We start from the raw sequence: 25,411 nt of genomic DNA on the forward strand, positions 1-25,411 counted from the left end.
GACTTTTAGTAGCATACTCCAATTACGTGAAATAATTTCCCTTATCCCCTTTAACTTATTTGTCTTCCCTTCCCTATCCTTTCATCTTTCAGGATCATTAAAGCACAACAGAACTATTCTCAGAGTTGATGTTAATAGAATTCTGAGAGAACTTGTGTATCACCTCTCCATATTCTTTCTTTAGTCCTTTATTATTGTCCACTCTGCTTCCTTGGTCAAGACCACATAGTTTCTGCTTCCATCTGAAATTACTTCTTGTTCAGTAGACAGCAGAGGGTGACTGGCTGGTCCTTACCATTCATGCCTAAAACCTGATCCTTTTCTTAGTCAGGTTTGGATCTATGACTCAGAATTGAGTAGTTAGGCTTCTAGTTCTATATCTCACATAAATCTTTGCTAGATTTGAAACAAGATTTCCTTGGTAACAGAAGAACTTGTATGGAAAAAATACTCATTGCGATTTTTTCCCTTGGATTTCCTGACCAGGACTACATCTGTTGTATGTTCATTCAACAGATAGATACTATTTGAACACCTGCTCTATGCAGGTCCCTATACTTGTAAAGATGAACAACCATATAATACCTTCCCATAAAGATTTTTAAGGTCTAATAGGGAAAAGGAGGTATGGTAATACTATGGTAAAAATATAAAGTGCTAATGAAAGTTCAGAAAAAAATTATAAAAGGAATTTGATGAGGAACATATCACTTTTAGGAGTGATAGAGTGGGGAATCAGGAAGAGCTTCATGGAAACGGTCTTGAAGGAAAGAAAGATTGATATATGGAATGAGCATGTTTCATACATGAGTTGCTGCTACTATGAATGCATGGGTTTGTATGCCAACACAAATGCCTTGAGTCTTATTTTTGGAATGACCCTTCAATCTTTCCTATTCACAAACACTGTAGAGGAAAGAAGCCTTTCTCCAAAAAACTACAGGGACATTTGAGATTAAATGCTCAAAGGGATTCATTCTTTGAAAAGACAATGCAACATCTTTATTTAGCAGGGAAGTTTTTGACTCAGTGGATCTTTCATAATGTATGGGGCACAGTCAAAATGGTAACTCAAAGCTAGGAAGCTCCTAGAACTTTTCCCTATCCGATTTTAAACTAAGTCTCTAAAGAGACTGACTCTAAAGCTATAGAACTCACAAAAACAAGAGTGAAACAAATTTTCAACTCAAGATATCATGGGGAAACCAGTAAAATTCTGTCTCACATGAGTAAAAGGGGAGTATAGCCCAGCATAGGTGGGGGATCTGAAAGCCAGTGAGAGGCTCTTAGCCACAGTACAGTTGAAGTCCAGCTTCACCAAGCTAGTGCTGCAGCCAGCCAGCAGTGGCGGGGGGTGCCCAACTCCAGCTCAGAAGACAAAGTTCCAGCCCCAGAAACACTGGTGCAACAGGTAGGACTGAGTAAGACTACCCTAATATAGGGAACAAACAACTGTTAGCACCTGAAACACAGGCAACACCCTAGGCAAGTGGGTGTTTGAGACTGTGCCTCCTATGTCCCAGGAGCAGAGCTCAACTCTTAAAAAAAAAAAAAACACCACCAACAAAAAAAGCATGATTGTACATGTACATTTATCAAATTGTTTGCTGCCAGGGGGAGGGTGGAGGAAAGGGAGGGTGGTAGAAAAATGTGGAACTCAAAAACCAGAAAAATAGTGAAAGTTATCTTTGCATGCAATTGGAAAATGATTTTTTTAAAAAAGGAAGTGATAGATTTTTATGAGAGATGCTGGGAAGGAGGTGTATGGATGTGGATGTGTGTATGTATGCATGGTGTATGATAAGTATATGTGTGTTGATTCCTGTTAATTTTTTCCCATGGAGTCTTTTGGGAAGGTCAATTCTCATGAAGTGGAACCAAGGAGTCCCATCTGTCTTAGAGTGAGTCTTAAGAGTTTCAAAGCCTGGACCTCACACTATCTCTCCATTAACTTCAATAAGAACCTATGAAGGAATGAATAAACATTTCCCATGTAGGGCATCATGGGTCTACTGCACTCTTAGACTCTTTCCTCCCTTTCTCCTCAAGAAGACAGGATTTGCATGGATGGTACATAATAATACAACTGACTTCTCTGCCACCTGAGTTACCTATGACCTGGGTACTCTCTCTCCACTCCAGTTTGCCTATGGGAAGAGTTGCAAACTGCCTTATTTTATTACCCTGCTTCCTGAAAAAGAAGCCATACAAATTGTTAGATTCTTACATGGCACTTTAAATATATAGTTTTATAATGCACTTTTTTGGGGAGAGCTTTTTATTTTAAACTTAAACACTTTTCCCTCCCAAGAGAATATCTACACATATAGCAAAAATAAAAAGGATTATATAGCAATGAAACTGACTTTAACTTTTCTGCATTTGCTTCATTTAAAAAAATACACTTGCAATAAATTTCATGCTACTTTCAAAAATGTTCTATTTTAAATGAAAGAATTTATTTTCTCACCTTAAAATATGGAATATATAAAATGTGTCATATATTAAATTTTATATTGTTTGTTAAATAAAAAAGAATGACTCCAACCCTGGTCTTTCTTCTCTTTTTGAAGATTGGATCAGGACTATTGAAGCCTATCTCTGAAGAGTTGTTTTCCTTTCCTCCTCCTAGTGTGAATGGTGAATAATAAGTAGATGACAGTTGAAGATATGTATATGTATATATATATATATATATATATATATATATATATATATATATATATATATATATATATATATATATATATATATGCTTAATTGTAGGCATTGACTGCTTCTTTCCTCAGTACGGATAATTGAACAAGGATCCTGTGTTGGACATGCCCAATCTTGCAGGCTGTCTAGGAAGTTCTAGAGGTTCATAGCTCCTGGGTTCTCAGTCAATGCCTGCTGCACTTTGGGAGGTACCTTATCAATGCTTCATGGAAGAGACGACCACCAAAGAGAGAAATAAACCTGACTTCCTGACCCAGATAGAGGACAAAAACCTTGAGGAAACCATTTAAACAGTACATAATTAAAATGAAATGTAACATATTTTGCCTTCATTCCTCAAAAATGGTTTATGTTTTTTGATGTCTTTTAAGTCTCACCTGCCATGGAGAATATAACAAAAATTATAAATTACTGAATTCTATTTTAAGACATTAGTCAAAACATACTTATAAGTCTTTGCATTAAGTATTCATGTGAAAATGAAATAGCTATCTCATACATGATTTACATAGTTCATCGAGCAGGTGGTTCTTTCCTTCCTTTTAGGGAAGAGCTTAGGCATAAACTAAACTTAAGTTTTAAGTGTTTTTTTCCTTGCAGTACTGAGTTGGAAATATGAAGAATCAAATAATATCAGACTCATCTTGGAGGAGTTTGAAACATAATACATGTGTATGCATCTACAGAAGGTTTCCTTAGTGGAAGGGGGCAGGGCACCATGTCCCAGCCCTTTAGGCCTAGTGGTAGTTCTTAATGATTCTGCAGTAGAACTCAAGGTTCCTGAAGGATAACACTTCTGTAATTTCTGGCAGTAATGGCATGGTTCTGAATTAGCATCTGGAAACAAATTTATGTAAGTCAGCCATTTTTAATGCTTTTTAGTCACTGTATTATTGACTAAGTTCATAAGGGTGTCTGTCAACCATGGAGAAACTTTTATTTCACTCTTGGATCTTAGCTTCCTCATAGGAACCAGAGAGGTCATACTCGATAAATTCAATGTACCTGTTACCATACTATACCACTGTTAAATGAAGTAATACCTGCTTGTTTCAGAAGTATTTCTAGAGGTTTCTCACCTGTTCCAAGGATATCTATTAATCCTCTTCCTTCTTTAGTCAAAAGAAATATTAGCCTTGCCATGATTGCTTTATAGTGATCAGCTTTGCATTGAGTTTATATTGTGCAGATTGCTATGAGAATGTTCTTCAGAACTAGAGAGTATTTTATGGTCCCCAAAGTGTATTTGTGTAGGTGTTAATTGCTTTAAATGGGTTCTTCCTATTCAGTGTTGAGTTCAAGATGTCAATAAATTTAACTCAATGTAGTCGGGCACAGCCTTCTCTGTGACATCCTTATATGTCTTGCCCAGAGGGGACCAAGATATTTGAAAGTATTGCATTCATTAATTAGCTCAATAAGACTTCTGGATTCAAGCTCAAAGTCTTTTGTCTCTATCTTTCTCTGACATACATAAAGAATTTTATATTGATCAAAGGAAAATGACATTTGAATTTCCTTTAAGAGTAATTCCACAATATGAAGAGGCTATTTAATGTGTTTTTCAGTGAAGTCAAGTTTTATGATTATGATTATAATTACATCAAATAATTGGCTATTAAAATATTTTGATTTGATTCCTTCTTTAACTTGGAGGATATCTAGTTTAATTTTGCAGATAATAATATATTTAAGGTTGAATTATATTGGATTTAAACTATTTTCATGAAAAATGCTATATCATCTATCAATTATTCTTTAACATTATTGTATTGCTATCAATTTTATAGAGGGAACAATTTTCCATGTGAGCATATTATCATTATTATTATTATTATTATTATCATTATTATTATTATTATTATTATTAAGGACTCACTGGAGATTATTAATAGGTTTTATAAGATGGGAATCATATAAATTGTATGTTTAGCTAGGAACAGATGAGGATATACATTAACTCTTCTAAGCATGTCTTTCCTCAAGAAGGTGAATTTTTAGACACTTCTTGAATTATGGAAGATATCTGTGGGTTAGGAGAGGGCCTGAGTGTACTTGAGGGTGGAGAGAGAGATTGAATGAGACAGACAGAGACAGATAGAGAGACAGAGAGGAACAAAAGGAGGGAGGGAGGGAGAAAGAGAGAGAGAGAGAGAGAGAGAGAGAGAGAGAGAGAGAGAGAGAGAGAGAGAACTAATTCAACTAAGGAGGACAAGAAGGATGTAAACAGGAGGTGACAAGGGAAATGAGAGCCAAATCTAAGAAGGGAAAATTTTATCTGGCCAACATAAACCATCCCAGACAATGTTATCTTCTAAGGAACTCTTCAGGCAACATTGGCCATTGTTGGTGCAGGGCTCCATGATTGAGTAATGATTTAGTCTAAAAGTAAATGAGACATTAGGGGTCATGCCTACCTGTAAAAGATGAACCAGCTCATAGCAAAACCAACTGATTTATTTTGATGGCTTTCAAGATCAATACCAATCACTACAGTTTAAATTGATTGTATAGTGATCCATATCACTCATAGTGATGGATGAAATAAATGGATCAGCCATGCCATGGCCCTGCTCATTTTGTACCTGAAAACAGCCTGTATTTGAGGAATCTAGGTCCTATGAAAATACTTCAAGGGGGAATATCTGAAAGACTGACTTAAATCTATCAGATATTTTCTAATATATGCCAAGAAAACTGATAAGTCTGGAGAAATTCTCCAGCTCCATGAGAGAAGACTTTGGCTCCTACTCAAGTAACCTTTCATTATCCATCCATAAAATCTACCTCTTTTACAACCCCTCTCCAAATTCAATTCAATAAACAATTTATCAAGAATTTACTATTATGTGCTTGGCACTGTGCCAGGGACTAGGAATTCAGTGACTAAAGAGAAACAGACCCTTCCCTCAAAAAGCTTATATCCTACTGAGAGAACATACACAGGCACACAGACATACACAGGCACACACACACACACACACACACACACACACACATAAAGCAAAGCATATTAAAAATACATGGGATAAAAACAATGTAATTTTTGGGGTGGGAAAGCATTAATACCTGGGGAGATAAAGAGAAGTCTCCTAAAGCGGGGAACACTTGAGCTATGCTTTGAAGGAAGCTAGAAAATTTTCTCATTAGAAGTGAGGATATAGAATATCCTAAGAATGCGAAATAGCCTGTGCAAGGCCCAGGGATGGAAATGGGGATGAGTACAAAGTCATTTAAAGGAAGTGGGTCACTTTGGTTGACCTTAGGGCATATAAGGTGAATTAATGTGAAATAAAAGTTGAAAAACACAGGATATAGCTAGATTTTAAAAGTCAAATAGATGAGTGTAATTTCATCTAGGACACAGCAGGAATCTATTAAAACTTCTTGAGCAGGAGAGCAACATAGTCAGATGTGGACTTTAGGAATCTTAGTTTTGTAGCTCTGTGGAGGATGGATTGAAGAGAAGGAAAGACTTGAGTTGAGACTTATTAGGAGGTTAGTATAATAGTTTAGACAAGAGATGATGAGGGTCCAACCTAGAGTGGTTGTTGTTTGAGAGGAGAGAAAGGGGTAGGTGCAAGAGATGTTATGGAGGTGGAATTGACAATACTTGATTATGGGAGACAGGGGACTTGTGAGGACTTGTGGATGATACTGTGGTTCCAAGCCCAAGGGGAAGGATGATGGTACCCTTTATAGAAATAGGGAAGTTGGAGAAGGGGAAAAATTTTTGGTAGAGAGATAATCATTTCTTTGAAATATCTATAGTGTATCAATATGGAGATAGAAGCCTGGAATTTGGGAGAAAGAGAAGGACTGGATATGTATATTTGGGAGTCAGTTGAATACTGATAATAATTGAACCCATGGGACCTGATGAAATCATCAAGAGAAAAAGGTCTAGGACAAACGGTTCAAAGACTCTTGAATGATTTCTGAGGTCTTTGCTTCTATAAGCATGTGAAGCAGGAAGTGAAAGACTGAAGAGGACAAAATAACATAGGTTAAGGAGCAGAAATAATAGGAAGCAACAGAAAATAGAGAACACTCACTGGACAAGTGGTGTAGGAGAAATGATAGGACAAGATGAGGGAAAATGGTGATGACAACTAAAGAAGAAGTGCATGGTGATGCTCTCAGTTGAGCTATGGAAGGTTTATAGAAGGCTGTATAGGATTTGATAGGAGGATTGGATATGGTATGTATGGAAGAGAAGGCTATCTAGAGTATGAAGTAAAAGATACAAAAAGAGAAAGATGTTAAGATTAGGGATATAGATCTTTTTTGCCTGCAAATTTCTCATGGAATTGTGTTGGTTCATCTGAAGTTTTTCTAAATTCATCTTAGAATTTCTCATAAAGAAAAAGCTCATTCCAGCATAATTCTAACAGATTAGGATTAAGGAGAGTAAATTTAATAGGATTAAAAGAAGGGAGAAATAGGGGCCGCTAGGTGGTGCAGTGGATAGAATGCTGGCCCTGGATTCAGGAGTACCTGAGTTCAAATCCGACCTCAGACACTTAATAATTACCTAGCCGTGTGGCCTTGGGCAAGCCACTTAACCCCATTTGCCCTGCAAAAACCTAAAAAAAAATGAATTATTAAAAAGAACGGAGAAATGATTTTACTGGTCTAAAATTTTATAAAGAAAACTCTCAAGATTGAAATTCTGATTAAGCAATAATAATTCTTAGCAGGAGAAAATTGAGTGTTATAAAGGGACCAACTCAGAATTCAAAAAAACAAAGATGTATACAGATTGTAGACAAGGGGAAAGAAAAGAAGCATAAATATAATTAAGCAATCAATGAAAAAAGCATTTACTAAAGGACTTTTAGGTACCAGGTTCTATTTTTAGGTGCTAGGGATTCAAAGGCAAAAATGAAATGATTCTTGATCTCAAGCAGTTTATATTCTATCATGAGAAGCAGTATGCACATATAATAAAGAAAAATACAAAGTGAATACAAGATAGTTTTGGGAGAGTGGACACTATAAAAATATAAAAGTAAAGCATGGTCCTGAAAGAAGAGTATTAGGAATACTAAATTCAAAATAAGTTTAATTTGGACAATGAAAGGACCTTTGCTTCTAAAAGGGGCAAGAGAAAGAGTAAAGAAAGGACTGAGTGTGGTATAAGTATTGATAAAGATAATAATGAGAAGGCTAAGATGCTCATTAATGTACTCCTGTTTTTCTTCCAAAATTAATTTTTAATGAAAATTATAAAAAAAATCAAAGTAAAGAAATGGTTAAGAGGTCTTTTCTCTCATTGAGTTTGTGTTACCAGGACTAGACAAAATATACTTTAGGGTACTGACAAATATGAGTGGATAGGTATGTGAGCCTTGGTGATGGATTTTCAAAAGAGTGGAAAATGGATGCAGAATAACAAGCTGGGAAGGACAAATGTCCTGAAAACTAGATCAATGACCTTGACATTTATTCTTAGGAAAATTCTATAAGATAGAATTAAAGGAAGATCATTTAACTTTTAGAAAAATATTAGTGATTACTAAAAGGCTCAATATCTTTGTCCAGAAGAGGTCATCCTAGATTAATCTCATTTTCTTGATAGGCATTAGATGGGTGGTTTAGGGGAATATCAAAGACAATTATAAAACAACTGACAAAGTATCACAGTGAATTATTCTAGAGGGATGCGGATTAGATGATAATAAATTTAGGAAACTACAAAACTTGTTAAATGATTGAAATCAAAGAGTAGTCATTATAAATCAATACTGACATAAAAGGGAAGTATACAGTGGAGTAATCCAAAGACCTATGGTTGGCACTGTGTCTTTTTTGTTTATTTTTAACAATTTTCATAGTATTCTGTTTTTTCCAATTATACATAAAGACAATTTTAATATTCATTTTTTACAGAATTTTGAGTTTCAATTTTTTTCTCTTTCCCTTTCTTATCAATGACTTAGATGAAAGTATAGATGGAATAACTCAGGTTATTTTAAATGTCATATAAAGGTGGTCTTTAAAATGCTAAGAAGGATTTATTTGGAGCTATAAAACTGACCTTAGAGACTGCCTAGACTGCCTCTGCTATTTACTGTTTCTGTGGTCACTGAACTTATCTTGGCCTCAGTGACTCATCCAAAAAAAAAAGGAGGGTGGGTTGGATGGATTGACTGATCTCTAAAATTCCTTATATCTCTAAATCTAAGACCCTATGAGCTCACTAGCATATTGTGCTACTCTTTCACCCTTCAAACTTAGTCTACCAATTACTATAGATTGTTAGTTCAAACTGTCTCTTGCATAGATTAGATCTCTAATTGTCTATTTCCATTGTTATTGCCCTAATCCCTATCCTCATAACCTTGTGCTTTGATTACTGCCATAGACATTTTTTTAGGTTTCTGCAAGGCAAATGGAGTTAAGTGGCTTGCCCAAGGCCACACAACTAGGTAATTATTAAGTATCTGAGGCTGAATTTGAACTCAGGTACTCCTGACTCCAGGGCTGGTGCCCTATCCACTGTACCACCTATCCACCCTGCCATAGACATTTTGCAGTTTTGCCATCCTTCCTCAATTTTATTTTGCATACTGTTTCTATATTAATCTTTTCTAAGTGTCACTTTTTCCAGGATATTCTCTTTCTCAGAACACTTATGTGGAACGTAAGTGGGGAAGGGTCTGTTGAGATCATCCCAATGGAGTGTGCACTGATCTGCTCTGGTCACCCTTGGGGAGACATGTGCTCATCTTAGAAGGACTTGTATCTATGAAATGACACAATAAGCCTTGGGCAGTCTCTTGGTCCCTTATTATGGGCTGAAGGAAAGAGAGATAACAGATAATCCTGTTAGAAAACACCAGCAACTAACTCAGGAAGAATGACCTCTCAGTGGCCCTTTGAAAGGGACAACTCTATCTCATTTCTTCAATTCTCTAGGTGGAATCATGTAACTTTAGGGCCACTCATGAGGAGTGATCTTCTCTACCCTGGCGTCATGGCAACTGCTTTTATGCAGAACTCAGGTGGGGGCCTCTGGCTTCCTTGAAGGAATTATATTTCCAACTTTGAATATAGGTGGCCAAACACTGATCCTGAGATGGATGTGACCACTAGCTTTGGAGGCACCCTTGTGATTGAGGCAGGTCTGAGTTTCTGGGTTCTTAATGAGGATGGTATGCACTATAGCAATTCCCACTAGATCTATTACAGAGTTTTTGGAGAATGAATGGAGATAGAAAGATGAGCCTAAGCCCAAACCTAGCTTCCCAAAGGACATGGATCTGAAGGGTCTGGGGTAAGGCAGAATGCAGAATGTTTACTTTGAAGTAGTACATAATTTCTTGATATTTTAAGTATTAAATTTTCTGAAGAGAATAATACTGACTATGTTATAACAGTCTTAAGTTTTTATGTCAATGTATGATTGTGGGTCTTATAAATATCAAGAAATGTGTTCTTAGTTTTTTCCCCTTTTTTATAGCAATGAAGTAAATATTGCTCTATATCTGACCTAAATTGAATACTGTGCATTTTTCTACTTCTCCCTTTGGGGAGATAAAAGATATGAACTAAACCTATGCTTCAAGTAATTTTTTCCCAGGATTTCAAGGTTGGGGTTTGCAGAGTCAAAAAGTATTAGGGAAAAAGAAGTCTGACCCTCAATGTAGCTGTTTGGGTACTTCTAGGGATGAATTTGGTTTATGAATGTATAAGCCCAGAGTTGAGATGAGGCCTTAGTTAGGAGGGAGAGGACACACCAGCAGTTTTATTGTTACTTAAGGAAAATATATATGAAATCATTTTTTTGGATTTGACAAGGCCACTTTAAAGTATTAGGTGACCTCTTTTAGAAGAGTGGGAGGGAAGGAAGCAAGACTACAGTGAATTAATGGAGGGAGTGGGTTGGTTAGGAAATAGAGACACTGCTTACTTATTAAAGATGCCTGATAGATAAAGGAAGAAAAGAAATTGGGTAGCAGCTAAAGGGAAAAGTTGTAAAATTAAGTCTGAAGTAGCTAATCCCTAAGGTGTCTTTAGGTTCTAACATTCTGTGGGTCTCTGTAGGATAGAGTAAAAGTTATGTCCAGAATCAAATCTCTACTAAGGGTGTGATATACAAACTATATAGATAACTAACCAAAATATATGATCCAAAACCCATTCCCCAGTAGATAAGTGGTTGAAAGATATGAATAAATAATTCTCAAAAGAAGAATTGGAAATTATTAATAACCATTTGAAAGAATGCTCCAAATCACTACTGATCAGAGAGATGCAAATCAAAATAATCCTGAAGTTCCACCCAATTCCCAGGAAATTGACAAAGATAATAAAAATATTCAATGTTAGAGGAATTTTGAAAAGTTAGGAACATTAATGCATTTTTGATATATCTAGGAAATGATATAAGCTTTGGAAAGTAATTTGTAATTATTCAAATAAAGAGACTCAAATGTCTATCTATACCTTTTGACTCAAAGTTTCCAATACTAGGCATATGAACTAAGGAAGTTATTGGCTAAAAAAATTATACCAGCATTTTTATAGTAGCAAAGAGCTATAAACAAAGCAGATGTCCATCTTTTGGGGAGTATCTAAATATGAAACATGATAATAAGGGAAGATTACTGTTTTGTAAGAATTGATTAGCACTATGAATAAAAAAGGTATGAAAGTCTTATATGGATTGATGCTAAATGAAGTAGGAAGGCCTGGGAAAACAATATTTCAATGACTACCCCATTATAAATGAGAGAGTGTATTAAAAATCACAAACCAATTGATACTGAGTGTTTTGAAATTATAAAAAAAATGATCCCCAAAAAGAAGTTGTAGGGAGACATCTCTCTTGACTCTTTTGTGGAGGTTAGGGTTCACAGAATATTGTGTAAAATATAGATTTATTGATTTGTTTAAATGATTTGTCTTCCTCTGATTTTTCTTTTTCAAAACTGTAATGATGGGGCAGCTAGGTGGCGCAGTGGATAAAGCACCGACCCTGGAGTCAGGAGTAAGTTGTTCAAATCTGGTCTCAGACACTTAATAATTACCTAGCTGTGTGGCCTTGGGAAAGCCACTTAACCCCATTTGCCTTGCAAAAAATGTAAAAAAACCAACCCCCCCCCCAAAAAAAAAAACCTGTAGTGAGTCAACTCTTTGGGAAAGGGGAGAGGATGTAGATGGGAAATATTAAGCAATGAAAAACCAAAATATATAACTAATTTTTTTAAGTGAAAGAAAGTTATTTTAAGAGGAAGAGATGTGTGAATGCATAAATGATTTCTGACATTCAGTAATTATGTGACTCTGAGCAAATAACTTAATCTCTCTGAAACTTAGTTTCCTCATCTGTAAAATGAAAGGAAAGATCTGTGGTATTCATCTTGGAGGATTGTTATGGGATCAAATAAGGGAAAGTATCTAAAGATCTCTGAAAACCTCAATTCTCTAAATCTTGAGATCTTGTGATTTATCCTATATATGTTTATTTATGAAGCATGCATGTATATATGTATCTACAACTATGTTATCTCCCCAGATAATGTGTAACTTTTTTGTTTTTGTTTTTTGCAAAGCAATGGGGTTAAGTGGATTGCCCAAGGTCACACAGCTAGGTAATATTAAGCTTCTAAGGCCACATTTGAACTCAGGTCCTTCTGACTCCAGGGCTGGTGCTCTATCCACTGTACTACCTAGCTGCCCCAGAAGTAGAGATTGCTTTATTCTTTCTTGTTTTACCCTTAGTACCCTGTCTCTAGGACTAGAATATTGTTTGTTTAATAAAAATACTTGTTGAAGGGCAAATTAGTGATGTCAAGTTCATCTAATCTAACTTTCTCATTGTACATTTCGGGAAATGGAAACCCTGGGAGATTAAGCGAATCATCCAAGGTCACACTGGCCCTAAATCTAGATAGCAGAGCCAAGATTTCAACCTGCATCCTCTGACTCTGAATTTGACATCAATTCCATTGACAAACTCCCTTCAAAATGCTAATAATTATCAAGACCACCCTTCTTTCCACCCCTTGCTTTGAGGACTATAGTCAAAGAAACACTAGCATGGCCTTGGGAAAGTATGTGCTAATTGATCGGGCACTTGTTTCAGTTTCTAATCTGGGGCACTTCCAAGAACAAAAGATTCTTGTGCTGACCCTTACTCATAGTTTGGGTTTTGATGGCTTAGCATGAGTGTAAATAGCAGTTGTTTCTGTTTTGACCAGAAACTCAGAGAGTTTTCCCCCTCCAAAACTGATTCTTTTATAAAGGAAAATTAGGCCACCTTATGCCTCAGGTCTTACCCAACTTTTAATTACTGAGACCTGGGAAAGAACTATCTAAAGGACCATAGCCAGTTGACCTGTTAGCTATTTTGCCATAGATTCCAAGGACTCTGGAGGAAAGAATGAGGGTCATGACTTTGCCCAATCCTGCCTTACTTAAATCCATTTCATTCAAAATATCTTCCTGGTGTCTTTGGTCCTCTTGGAGAATGAAGCACAAACAACAACAGCCAGTTGCCCTTATGTTAGAATTGTCTCCCTCTATTAGAACATGAACTCTTTGCTGATAGAGATAATCTTTTTTGTATCTGTATCCATAGGGCCTGGCAAAATGCTTGGTACATTGTTATTGTTCTTGTTGTTTAATTGTTTTAGTTATGTCCAGCTCTTCATGATTTCATTTGGGGTTTTCTTGTCAAAGATACTGTAGTGATTTGCCATTTCCTTCTCCAGCTCATTTTACAGATGAGGAAACCAAGGCAAACAGGGCTAACTAATTGACTTGCCCAGGTCACACTGCTAGTAGATGTCTAAGGCTAGATTTGAACTCTGATGCTGCTGACTTCAGGTCTGGCACTCTATCTACTGTGTCACCTAGCTACTTGGGCACATAACAAGCACAAATAAATGCTGTTTTTGTTGTTCATTAATTCAGGAAGGGAAAGAGTCAGAGGTGGATAAAGGGATTGAAGACTACTGGAAAAGAAGTGGATAAAATGGTAGTGTGATCTAGGAGTCAGAAAGAGATGAGGATAAGAGTGATGTTTAGAGGAGAGAAAGAATCACTTTTCCTCTGATGGATGCAGGACTGATGGATGCAGGATGATGAAGGGATGAAGGAAGGGGACAAGAGGACATGGAGGTTAAGAGACAGGTGGCTAAGAAAGCTCACTTTATGAGGGGCCCACCTAAAATGATATGAACACTTATCAGTCAGGATTTAAAACTGCAGAGGGAACCATGAAAGTATGGATTTCATGGACTTGGCACTTTAGCCTGGAGGCTATATTATCCATTGAACTGTGTCTCTTTGTTTGCATTTACAGTTTGAGAGGTAGCAAGACAACCTGTTCTTACTGACAAGGTGGACTTTCTCTACCCAGCAAGTAAAGCACAGAGGTCATATTCATTAAGCTCCTGCTAGCTTAATGAGTGATTTAATAATGGCATAGATGCTGAACATTAGATTCTTCTTTCAGAGAAATTCTATGCATTTAAAACCATAAAAGGCAATAAATACAGATGCTAAAAGGCTGGGAATTATAATTTTTTTTTCAGTCTCAGTCTCTGCCTCTGATCTCTGCATAGAAATGGGGATGAAAGTCATCTGACAATCCATAAAAGCAGGTGAGCTAGGCTGGGTAATGTGGCTATTCCCCCTCACTCTCCCAAGCCTCCCTCACCCCACCCACTCACCCACCACCACCACCACCCAAGGTCATCAGAATCACAAATCCCCAAGTCAGTGTTCTTTACCTGGGGCCTTACTATTTCTCCATCACCATCAATACAAGGACTCAGGATCAGGGATGGGAACTCTTGGCCTTCCTGCTTTCGGGATTGTAGACATTTCTGTTTCTGTCGAATGATTCCCTTCTGGAACAAGGACTCCTCAGGAATCCTTATGGAAATAGATGAAAGCTCCCTGCTCATCAAGTCTAGGGGGTTGATCTTTTATAACCTAAGAATAGTTGAGGATGGGTATTCCCTAAGGATTAAAGGATGTTCAAAGAGGGAAAATAAAAGAATCCCAGAACAGGATTACAGAAGGGAATTTGGAGACCATATAATATAAACCCCTTTTTGTAGATGAGGAACCTCAGAGAGGTTATCTCATCTAAAATCTCATCCACAGCTAAACAAACAATAAATGTCCTAGGTCGGTTCTGAACCCAGGTCTTCTGTGAAGACTGAATGTTCTTTTCATTGTATCACACCAATAACAAAAAAGAATACTTCATGGCTGGAAAAGGCATTGGGAGGTCTTAAAGCTTATTCCCTGCCTTATTATAACATTATAACTAAAATGCCTTCATTGAATAAGATATCCTGTATTTACGAAACTTCAGAGAAAAGATTCTAGTTTTCCTCTAATTACCCATTCCAGCATCTAAAAGATGGTTTAAAAAATTCTTTTTAGGTAGTTAAGAATTTTGTTCTAAATTTAAACCCCCCATATTTTTAGTTCAACAGTTTTGTTCTCTATCCTTAATAGAAAGAGTTGAATAGGTCACCTGTCATATAAATGGTTATCATCTACTGTAAATAACAGTCAGCCTTAATTTATCCCAAGTAATCTAATAATTTTTAGACATTTTTGACAGATTCAGCTCTTCAGTATTCAGATTTTCCCTGAGGCTCCCCTCTAGATTTTTCTGCATGTTTTCTCTTCCTCTTTTTGGGTAATGGCCTTGATAAGAATTTTTCAGTCATTTCAGTCATCTCTGACTGAAGTGGTTTGCCATTTTCTTCTCCAGTTCTCCAGTTCAGAAGAGAAAATTAAGGCAGGGTTAAGTGACTTTCCCAGGATTACAAAGGAAGTAAGTATCTGAGGCTGCATTTAAACTCAGATCTTTCTGACTAGAGACCTAACTGTTATCCATTAGCCACTCAGCTGGCCCATCAGTAAGAATAGAAAGGATGCAAACTAGGGCAAAGAGGTCCTCCCAATACTATTGTACCTGCCATTTAACTATTTTCTGTCTTTATTTCCACATCTCCATCCCCAGCTATGGTTTTTGCCAAAAGTTTAAAAAAAATCTCAATTAAGTCTCTGAAAGTAAAGATGGATACCTGAGTTCTGGATAAACATTCTCCAGGTACCACTTGAAGGTATGACACTTCAGGCGCTTCCTCAGCTCCACTCGGCTTTGTATGCTGGGTTGTATGGAACAAACAAGAAGGTCAAGAAAAGAATCACCGTACACAGATGGATTTACAATAGTCTAATTTCTGAGGATCTTGAAGTGTCTTGGGAAATCTGCCGAGGTTAGAGAATACAAGTACCTACAGGTAGGACCCACCTCCCTCTGGCATGCTGAAGAACTTCACTAAAAAGGGAGGGAGAAGTACTGTATAGCAAACTATAGAAACACTTAGTTAACTAGGGAACAATCAGCAATAATAGCTCAGAAAAACTTATTTCACTTTCAGAGTAGAATATGAGAAATATTTTTCATTTTTCTTTTAAAATAAATAATATCATGCTAACATTCAATGTAATTTAATAGCTATCATAGTATCATTGCTCAGAGCTGGAAGGGATAGCTAGGTCATGTAGTGCAACCCTAACCTCTCTAATGAGGAAATTGAGTCTTGGAGATGGTAAGCAATCTGCCTAACCTTTTATTGTTAGTAAGCAGCAGAATCAGGATTTAAACCCAGGGCTTCTGACTTTGGATCTAGCATATATTCTATTGGATCATGTACCCATTCTAGAACTATAGTTTCATTAGGGTAAGTACACCTCAAAGATCTCTGGTCCCAACTGAACCTGAAGAACCTTGGGAGCTGAAGACTGAAGCATGTCTTTTCTTTCAAAGTTGAATGAGTCGCCTCCTCCCTACAACCACCCTCTGGGATGATTCTGACCCAAATCCACAGGGCATTTGGCTCCTACCTTATACTCCTAACCATTAACTCCCACTGAGATGCTCTGAAATGGCTACAAAAATTGTGGTCTATGATCATGATGAAATACTACTGTGCTATAAGAAATCATAAGCTCAATGATCTTAGAAAATCATGGATAGACTCACAGTAATAATGAAGAATAAAACGAGTGGAACCAAGAGAACACTGTATACAGGAGGGGTGGGAACCATTTTTTCTGCCAAGAGTCATTTGGATATTTATAATATCAATCATGGGTCATATCAAATTATCAATTTGAAAATTAGCTTGCTATATTTAATCAAACAATTAATTCAGCCCTAAAACACTCCTAGATTTATTGAATTTTGAGTCCCAGCTGTGGTTCCTGTGGGAGTGCCAGATCAAATGAAAGTTGAATGTTCCTCACCTACATATACAGTAATGACAATATTATTTTAAGAACAACTTTGAGGGAATTAAGTCATTTTGAATATTATAAATACCCAATTTCACTACAAAGGACCTATGATGAAAGACATTATCTACATCCAGAGAAAGAATTGATGAACAGAAGTATGTCTAGAATGGTTTAACATAAATATGTATAAATGTACATGATACATATATGTATGCATATATGCATGTATCTATCATCTATCTATCTATCTATCTATCTATCTATCTATCTATCTATCTATCTATCATTGCATCTAATGGTTGCCATCCCTAGGGCAGGAGGAGGAAAGAAGGGAGAAAAGAAAAGAAAAAAAAATTATTATATATTTAACAGGAAAAGCAAATTGTACAAAATAAATTTGCAGTTTCATGTGCAATCATCTTTTTTATTTTCTATTCTACTAAGTGATGGAGAGGCTTATTTTATTTCTTAAGTTCAGAATATAACAAAGAAAAGACAGATGCTCTGGATAAAATCCCAATAAAATTTAAACTCCTTGAGGGCAGGAATTGTTTTATTTCTGTTGTAGTGTGTCTCCAGCACCTAACAAAGTGCTTGGCATCTATTAAAATCTTAACAAATGCTTGTTGATTGATTAATTGGAGGGAGATGGCCAGTGATGCCTAACTACTTCAGTGTGGTTGGTGAGCAATAAAAGAAATTGTTTCAATTATTGAATATGCTATAGCTGTTTGTGGTCCCAAGAAAAGGATCCCCCACATCTTTATTAAAGTCTTTAAATTGAAGCACCTTATTAGGTGCCCATGTACTATATCAGCAAGATGCTGACACTAGCTTCATAATTGTGGCCAAATCATTTAACCTCTAAAAGGTTAAATTTTATGAGACTCTTCAATTGTAAAATGGAGATAATAATATAGGCAGGGCTAAAATAATATAGTTGTTGTGAGATTCAAATAACAAAGTACACAGAAAATTGCCTTGTAAGCCTTAAAACCCAAATAAATGCTTAATCATTGTTATTATTATTTCTCCAATGACTTTCATCTCCATTTATAATTGTCATTCTTCAGACCTACATAGAATAGATCAAGTGAGTTTAGGGGCAAAGTTAGTGCTTAGTTTTCTGAATTTTAAAACATTATTTTTTCTTCAGGTCAAACTGTTTTACAGACAAATGTTAATCCTGACACAATGCCCCATTACTTTATATATCCCTAATAGGTGAGTTATTGACTAATTTTGCAAAGAATGAATTATCCTCAACCAATGTGGTTTAACAGCTTCCTCACATTCCTCCAAACCCTCAATGCAATAGTGTTTTCCCCTTTGAATCTAGTTTTAAAATGGGCTAAAAAGAACCATTTAAGGTTGAATGTAATTACAATACAGATAAGCCCAAGGGAAGGGGGCAGCTCTAGCCCTTAAGTGGAGAAAAGAAATTTAAATGAAGGAGATCAAAGTGGAGGAGGAATTGGGATGATAGTGTGGACTATGGACAAACAAGTGGAAAGAAATCATTTTTTAGGGATATTTCTAAACTTCAGAAAAATAGATTTATCAGTAGGTTCCATTTGCCTTTGCTAGGGCCTGAGTTGACCTAATAAAGAATCAATTACGAGGTATTCCCTGATCACCAGTGTGGCCAGAATGGAGGAGGTCCAAGACAAAGACTTTATACTGGAGAAATTTATAATTTAACTAGGTATATGTGTGTGGTGGGAGGATAGGATAACTGTGGAAACAATTGTAGGACAAGACTTCAGAAGCTCTGAAGGTAGATAGACTAAGGCTCCATCCCAACTACCCCCTGAAAGCGACTTACTTTCCAAAAGGTCGCCCTTGGGCCACAGGTCTGGCAGCATAAAAGTAATGCTTGAACTCATCCATCCACACCTCTGCTGTACGCTTAGTATTCCTGGAAAAATAGAGGAAGGGGTCGGACATCAAGGAGGATCATTCTATAGAGGAGGAAACCAACTCCCCTCCTCCCTAAGAAATAATTATCCTGTCCAAAGTCACACACTAGTAGCCTTCACTCAGGGTCTAAACCTAGTTCTTCTCATTCCCAATCCAGTAACCTTTCAACTTGACCACAGTGGGGGCCTTCAAAAGGACCATGGATAATTCCAGCCTAGAAAATAGGCTCAGATACTCTTGGCTGGACAACAGTCAGCTCTGCTGCCTCTCATCTCCCTACTATATAGGTATGAGACTCTTCCCAACTCAAAACAGAAAGCTTAAAGTTCCAAAATGATTTTCCACACAATCAAGATTTAGATGGTTTAAAATAACCCTCTCCAGATGTACTTCTCTATTTTTTTTTTTTGCAGAGGCAGGCAGACTGTGTGTGTGTGTGAAATATTCTATATACTGTCAAACTCTATAAGTACGCTGGTTAGTTTTCTGAACTGCTTTTTCCTCTTCTTTCCTTTTTATTTTTTTTGTTACAAGGGTGGTTTGTGGATTAAGGAAAAGAAGGAGCCTGAAATGATGAAGTGATATCAATAAATTTGCTTAAAAGATCAGGGGAAAGTTAATAAGTAACCATTTTCTTAAAAGGTATATCAGATTGGACTGGTTGTATTTTTAGAGCCTATCTTCTATGTTTGTGGAAACAGAATTGTGATGAAAAGGGATGAGTCAAGCATTTGCTAAGAACCTACTATATGAACAATATTATGCTAAGCTCTAATCATAAAAATAAAGCCAAAATCAATTCCTTCTATCAGCAAGATAACAGTCAAATATATATAAGAGATAGCATGAAAACAAAACTATGTACAAACAAAATATACTATATTCAGGATAAATTGGAGGTATTCTCAAAAGGGAAGATATTAATATGAGAAGTGGGAGAGGTTTCTTATAGAAGGTGGAATTTTAGCTGATATTTTGAAAAATCAGCAGTTCGGCGATGGAGATGAGGTGGCAGAGAATCCAGAATTTAAGGAGACCTGGTAAAAAAATGCCTGGGATCAGGAGATAAAAGTGTCTTCTTTGAAAAACAGCAAGAATGCACTGGACCTCAGAGACTGTAGGAGGAGGTCAGATGTAAGAATCCTAGAAAGGTGAGAAGGGCCAGGTTATGAAGAGATTAGAAGATAAAAAGGGGATTATATATGTTTGATTCCAGACTGAACATGGGAGTGAATATGAATAGGAAAGATGATGTAAATAACAAAATTTGACAATATAGATATGGAGGATGAGAGAGAGTGAGGACTTGAAGATGATTCTTAGATGATGAGGCCAAGTGAATGAAATAATGGACAATAATAAGAAAATTTCGAAGAGGCGATGGCTTGGGTAAAAGATAACGAATGTATATTGGGATATTTGAGTTTAAGTTGTCAATGGTTATATATAGTCGTAGATATCCAGTAAACAAGTATTCAAGACTGAAGGTGAAGAGACTGGGACTAAAGAAGTAGATGTGAGAATGTTTTGCACCAAGATGATAATGAAGTCCACTGGAGTTGATATCATCAAGTGAAGTTAAATATACACACATGCATATATATGGAGAGAGCAGGAGGGGAGGGGAGGGGAGGGGAGGGGAGGGGAGGGAAGGGAACTGGCACAACCTGGATGGGGGGTTTAAGAAGTCGAGAGGAGATAGAGAAGAGAAGTCGGGTACTCTGTCCCATTATGACACTGAATTATTGAAAGAAGCAAGGGTGGAAAAAAAGAGTACTTTCTCTCCAAAGTATCATTCCCCTAGCCTTTTCCCACAGCCTCCTTCTTCTACTCACAATCCTTTCCATCACCTGTTGTATGCAGCCATTTCAAACAAACAACTAAATCTGTCAGTGAAAGAAAAATATTTTTTTAGGACTGATGATCCAAGCTCCAAACAGTTGAGCTAATCACTCATGCAGTTTACTACCCCTCAAACAACTTGATTTATGATTAAAGGATTAAATATACAAGTCTTTCCAAGGACTCTCTTCTTTCAGGCCACACATGTTATCTCTTGGGCATCCTTTCCTAGGTTGGTTGCTCATTCTCTTACATTCCCTCATATATGAAACTAGGAGGAGGAATTGGCATTCTTTTTGCTCTTGACTGCTGCACCAGTAAATAATGACCTTCTCTATCTTAGTCTGCACAGAACACTTTATGTATAGTTCTTTTGTGTATTCGTCATGGTACATGTTGCAGTAGATATATTATAAACTTGTATGTTTATGTTCTATCCCTCAATGAGACTGTAAGGTCTATTCAGGGAAAAACCTTATATATAAACCCAGTGCTGTGTTCTACATGGAATAAAAGTTATTAATTTGAAAGTGGGAACTGTCTTAATTTTCCAATTGTGCCCTCAGTAATCAGCACAGTATTTTGCACGTGAAAAATACTTAATAAATGCTTTACTCATTCATTGACTAGTTCCCCCCACTTTTGGATTCTCTTCTCTCCTCCCCTCCTCTCCTTTCCCTTCTCCCCATCCCCTCTTTTCTCTTTTTTCCTCTCTCTTGTATTTCCAATATTGCTCCAAATTGTTTTCCTAGTTTTTAAAAGCTGACTTCTCCTTTAAGATAACAATCCTGCCATTCCCACAGTCACATTGCTTCACACGCCTCATCTTGTGGATATAAAAAAGAGTGAAAAGTAAAGGACAAAGAGAGAGAGAACCAAATGCAGAAGAATACAGCAAGAAGTGCACCCAGAAGAAAACCCAAATTCTAACCCTAATCCTAACCCTAACAAAATGGATGAGAGAGAAGTAAGTAGTGAGGAGAGAAACTAGCAGATAATGTAAGTAAAGAAAAGAACTGGAACAATGATAAGAAAAAAAAGAAGAATATTTTTCCACATGGAGAAAAGAAAAAAAGGACAGAGGAAAGACAGAAAAAGAATAATGGCAACTTTTAAAGTATAGAGAGTGAAGAAATCATTCTTCTTGTGGCTAATGATCTTTATTCTTTCCATAGTTTTTCCTAGGGGAGGAAAAAGAAATGATTAATTTTAGGGGACAGTTTATAACAACCGACTACTGTTCCAACAGGTATCGGGGTTCTTATTCTCAGTGTTTAATCCCTATTTTTGATGCCCTTCACTTGGATAGCTTACTCCAGGATATTGTGCAAAGATAGAAACATGGAACTTTCCAGAATGCTATAGTACAGAAATTGCAACTCATCTACCACTCACCAGGTAAAGAAATACAATGAGGAGACCATTCAGTGACATGTAATCATTTTAGGCCTCTTCTCAGACCCCAGAGAAACCAGTGGGAATTTCAGAACTTTTTTTATTAGCTGGGAAAAAGAAAACTTAATGTCTTCTAGTACAACTGTCTCATTTTTCTAATGAGCAACCAGAGAGAGCCATAGTTCTAGAGAGTTAAAGATTCCAACAGTCTTTCTACTACATCATGTTTATTTCTATTTTCAGACTCCAAGACTGTGACTTCCTTTCCTCACATGCAAAGATCAAGAGACAGACCAGTCAGTCTAGACATTAAACTCATGGTCAATCTAGGAGGCTGACATGCATAATCAAATCTGTAGGAAGTCTGCAGTCAACCAATTTATCAATAAGCACTTATTAAGTGCCTACTATGGGTCAAGCACTGAGTCAAACTGAAGGTCTTTTGTTGATGCCTTCTCATGAAGCATCCTTTCAAGAGAACTTACTTTATATAGGTGTTGAGGTTGCCTTCAGGAAAAGTATAGGGATGCTTCTTCCGGAACACATGCCCTACCCGGCTACATGGGAGGATTTCCAGGCTGCCTCCACACATCCACACTCGAAAGGAAATTTCTGCAAGAAAATGATGTCCTCTTTTTTATTTTGTGTTCTCTTAAACTAAGTTTGATAAGGAAGAGAAGCTCAGTCATGATTCCTCTCAAGTGGTCCTTTTACTTATTCATATGTGTTATGGTCTTTTTTTCCTGAACTGGTAATAACAGCAGCAACTGACATTTATATAGGTCTAAAAGGTTTGTAAAGTACTTATCTGATTTGATTCTCATAACAACCCGGTGAGGTAGATTTAATCTCCATTTTCCAGATGGGGAAACTGAATCTCAGAAAAGTTAAATGACTTGTCCATGGTCAAATACAAAAGAAGGAAAGAAACAAGCTTTTATTAAGATTCTATTATAGTCTAGACAAATACTTTACAAGTATCCTATTTGAGCCTTACAACAATCCTGCCAGGTAAGTGCATTAATATACTCATATTTTTAAAAAAGAAATTTACATAATGTCCTCATTTTAAAGTTAAGGAAACTGAGGCAGAGATTAAGTGCTTTCCCAGAGTTATGTAACTAGTAAAGTGTCTGAGGCTGGATTTGAACTCAGAATTTCCTGACTCGAGACCCAGAACTCTGCCCATAGTGCCAGAGAGTTGTCTCTGACATGGTGAGTGTCAGCAGCAGGATTGGAAGTGATATTTTTCCTGAGTCCAAGTCCAGGATTCTTTTGACCAAACTATGCCACTTCTAAAAAAAATAACAATTAAAGTACTTGGTCTGACAAAGAATTTTAGTTTTGATTTCACCTAGTTTTGATTTGATTTTAATGAAAAAAGTTAACTGCAAAAAGGTATGGTTCAAATGTGTGATTCCGTTGGCAAGGGATCACATATTGAGCACTGGAAGAGGAGTGTCATATTATCATCTAACCCAGGAAGTGGGGAACTTTTTTCTGCTAAGTGCCATTTTGATATTTATAACATCATTCAGAAGTCATACAAAATTATCAACTTAAAAACTAGCTGCTACATTTGATCAAAAATTTAATTAATTCACCCTTAAAACATTCCTAGCTTTTCAATCTCTCCCTACTCTTGGTCAATTCAACTCTAAGCTCTTCTGTTCCTTTTCCTCTCACTAGTCAATTCTTAGAAAATTAAGTTTTGAATTCACTAATCATCCATCTCCTTCACTCCTGTTTAAGTGTTGATGAACAGAGACAGGGAATAACACACAGCTATGCTGAATAGGCACATTAAAAATTAATACTCTCCAGTTTCAATTCAGTCCTCACTACAAGGCAGTATTTTTTATTTACTGTTCTTTCAAATAGGAGCTATTCCAAACCACTTCTCTTCTCAAACCTCCAACTTATCTTTTCCCTTCTCATTCTCTGTGAAGGATCTTGCCTCTTTACTGAGAAAATTGATGTCATTTGATGTAAATTCCCTCTTATCACCTTCTCTTCATCTCAAATCATTCATTCTGGCATTATTCTCCACCCACTTGTCCTTTCCACTAGACTTTGGAAATGAGGTGGTCTTCCTCCTTTTCAAAGCCCACCCTATTCTACATGAACCCTAGATTCCATCACTTCTCATCTTCATCAAAGTATAGTTTCAATTATCTTCTTTCCTTCCTTCCCTCTCTCCTTTTTTTCCTCTTTTCCCTTTCAACCTCTCCCTATCTAGGTTCCTTCCCATCTACATTCTACTCATATCTCCCATCCTAAACAACAATTTTCATTGGATCCTAATATACCTTCAAAATATTACCTCCTATCCTTCCTCCCTTTTTCAGTCAATGATCTAAAAAATACCATCACATTTGTTGCCTCTACTTTCTTGCCTCTCATTTAACTCTTCAACTCCTATGGCTTCCGACCTCATCATTTAACTGAAACTGTTCTCTCAGTGGTCATCTCTTTATTGGTAATTTTTAATACAGTTTAGTGCTTTATGCTGAGTGATTGTTTAATAAATTTGCCTTTAGCATAAGCAATACAGTGGAACTGTTCTTTTCTCACTCCTCATCTTTATTGACTTTACTACATTTTATTAATTTTTTATCTTTTAAAAAAAGTTTTTATCTTAATAGTATTTTTTCAATAACATATAAGATAGCTTTCAATATTCACTTTTGTGAAATTGCCGTCTTAAAGAGGGAGGAAGAAAAGGAGAAAGGTAGAAAAATTTGGAAATGGAAATTTCATCTGATATATGTTATACAAGTACAATCACATTAAACATATTTCCACATTAATTATGTTAAGAAAGAAGAATCAGAACAAAAGGGAAAAACCACAAGAAAGAAAAAACAAGATACAAATTTTAAAAAAGTGAAAATGCTTTGATCTGCATTCAGACTCCATAGTTCTTTCTCTAGATGTGGCTGGCATCACAAGCCTTTTAGAATTGTCTTTGATCACTGTATTGCTGAGAAGAGCTAAGTCTATCATAGTTAATCATCATACACTGTTTCTGCAACATTTTAAACTGTTCAACCTAGATCCATCATTTCATGATGCTCTCCTGTCATTTTTCAGGCTATTCCCACTTTATTTCCACCTGATTTCTACCTCTAATACTCAGAACAGTTATCAAATCATTAGCACTACCATTTCTGGAAAAGGCATGTCTATCAACTACCCTATGGCAGCCATGCAAAACCACTCACCATACCTATGATTTCCCAAACCAAATCCTTCA

General features: G+C 36.5%; 1 protein-coding gene across 1 annotated transcript in view; it reads right to left on the reverse strand.

Moving 5' to 3' along the window:
- The window catches only part of GALNT14 (polypeptide N-acetylgalactosaminyltransferase 14), a 353,138-nt gene that overhangs the window by 12,331 nt on the left and 315,396 nt on the right, over nucleotides 1-25,411 (reverse strand). The window contains exons 10-13 of the mRNA XM_074209659.1: nucleotides 22,641-22,767; nucleotides 18,824-18,916; nucleotides 15,780-15,863; nucleotides 14,463-14,607 (exon numbers count right to left, since the gene is read on the reverse strand). Of these exons, the coding sequence (XP_074065760.1) occupies nucleotides 14,463-14,607; nucleotides 15,780-15,863; nucleotides 18,824-18,916; nucleotides 22,641-22,767 (449 nt within the window). The remainder of the gene's footprint in view (nucleotides 1-14,462; nucleotides 14,608-15,779; nucleotides 15,864-18,823; nucleotides 18,917-22,640; nucleotides 22,768-25,411) is intronic.

Source organism: Macrotis lagotis, chromosome 1 (assembly GCF_037893015.1).
Source record: "Macrotis lagotis isolate mMagLag1 chromosome 1, bilby.v1.9.chrom.fasta, whole genome shotgun sequence".
In the NCBI taxonomy this organism is placed as follows: domain Eukaryota; kingdom Metazoa; phylum Chordata; class Mammalia; order Peramelemorphia; family Peramelidae; genus Macrotis; species Macrotis lagotis.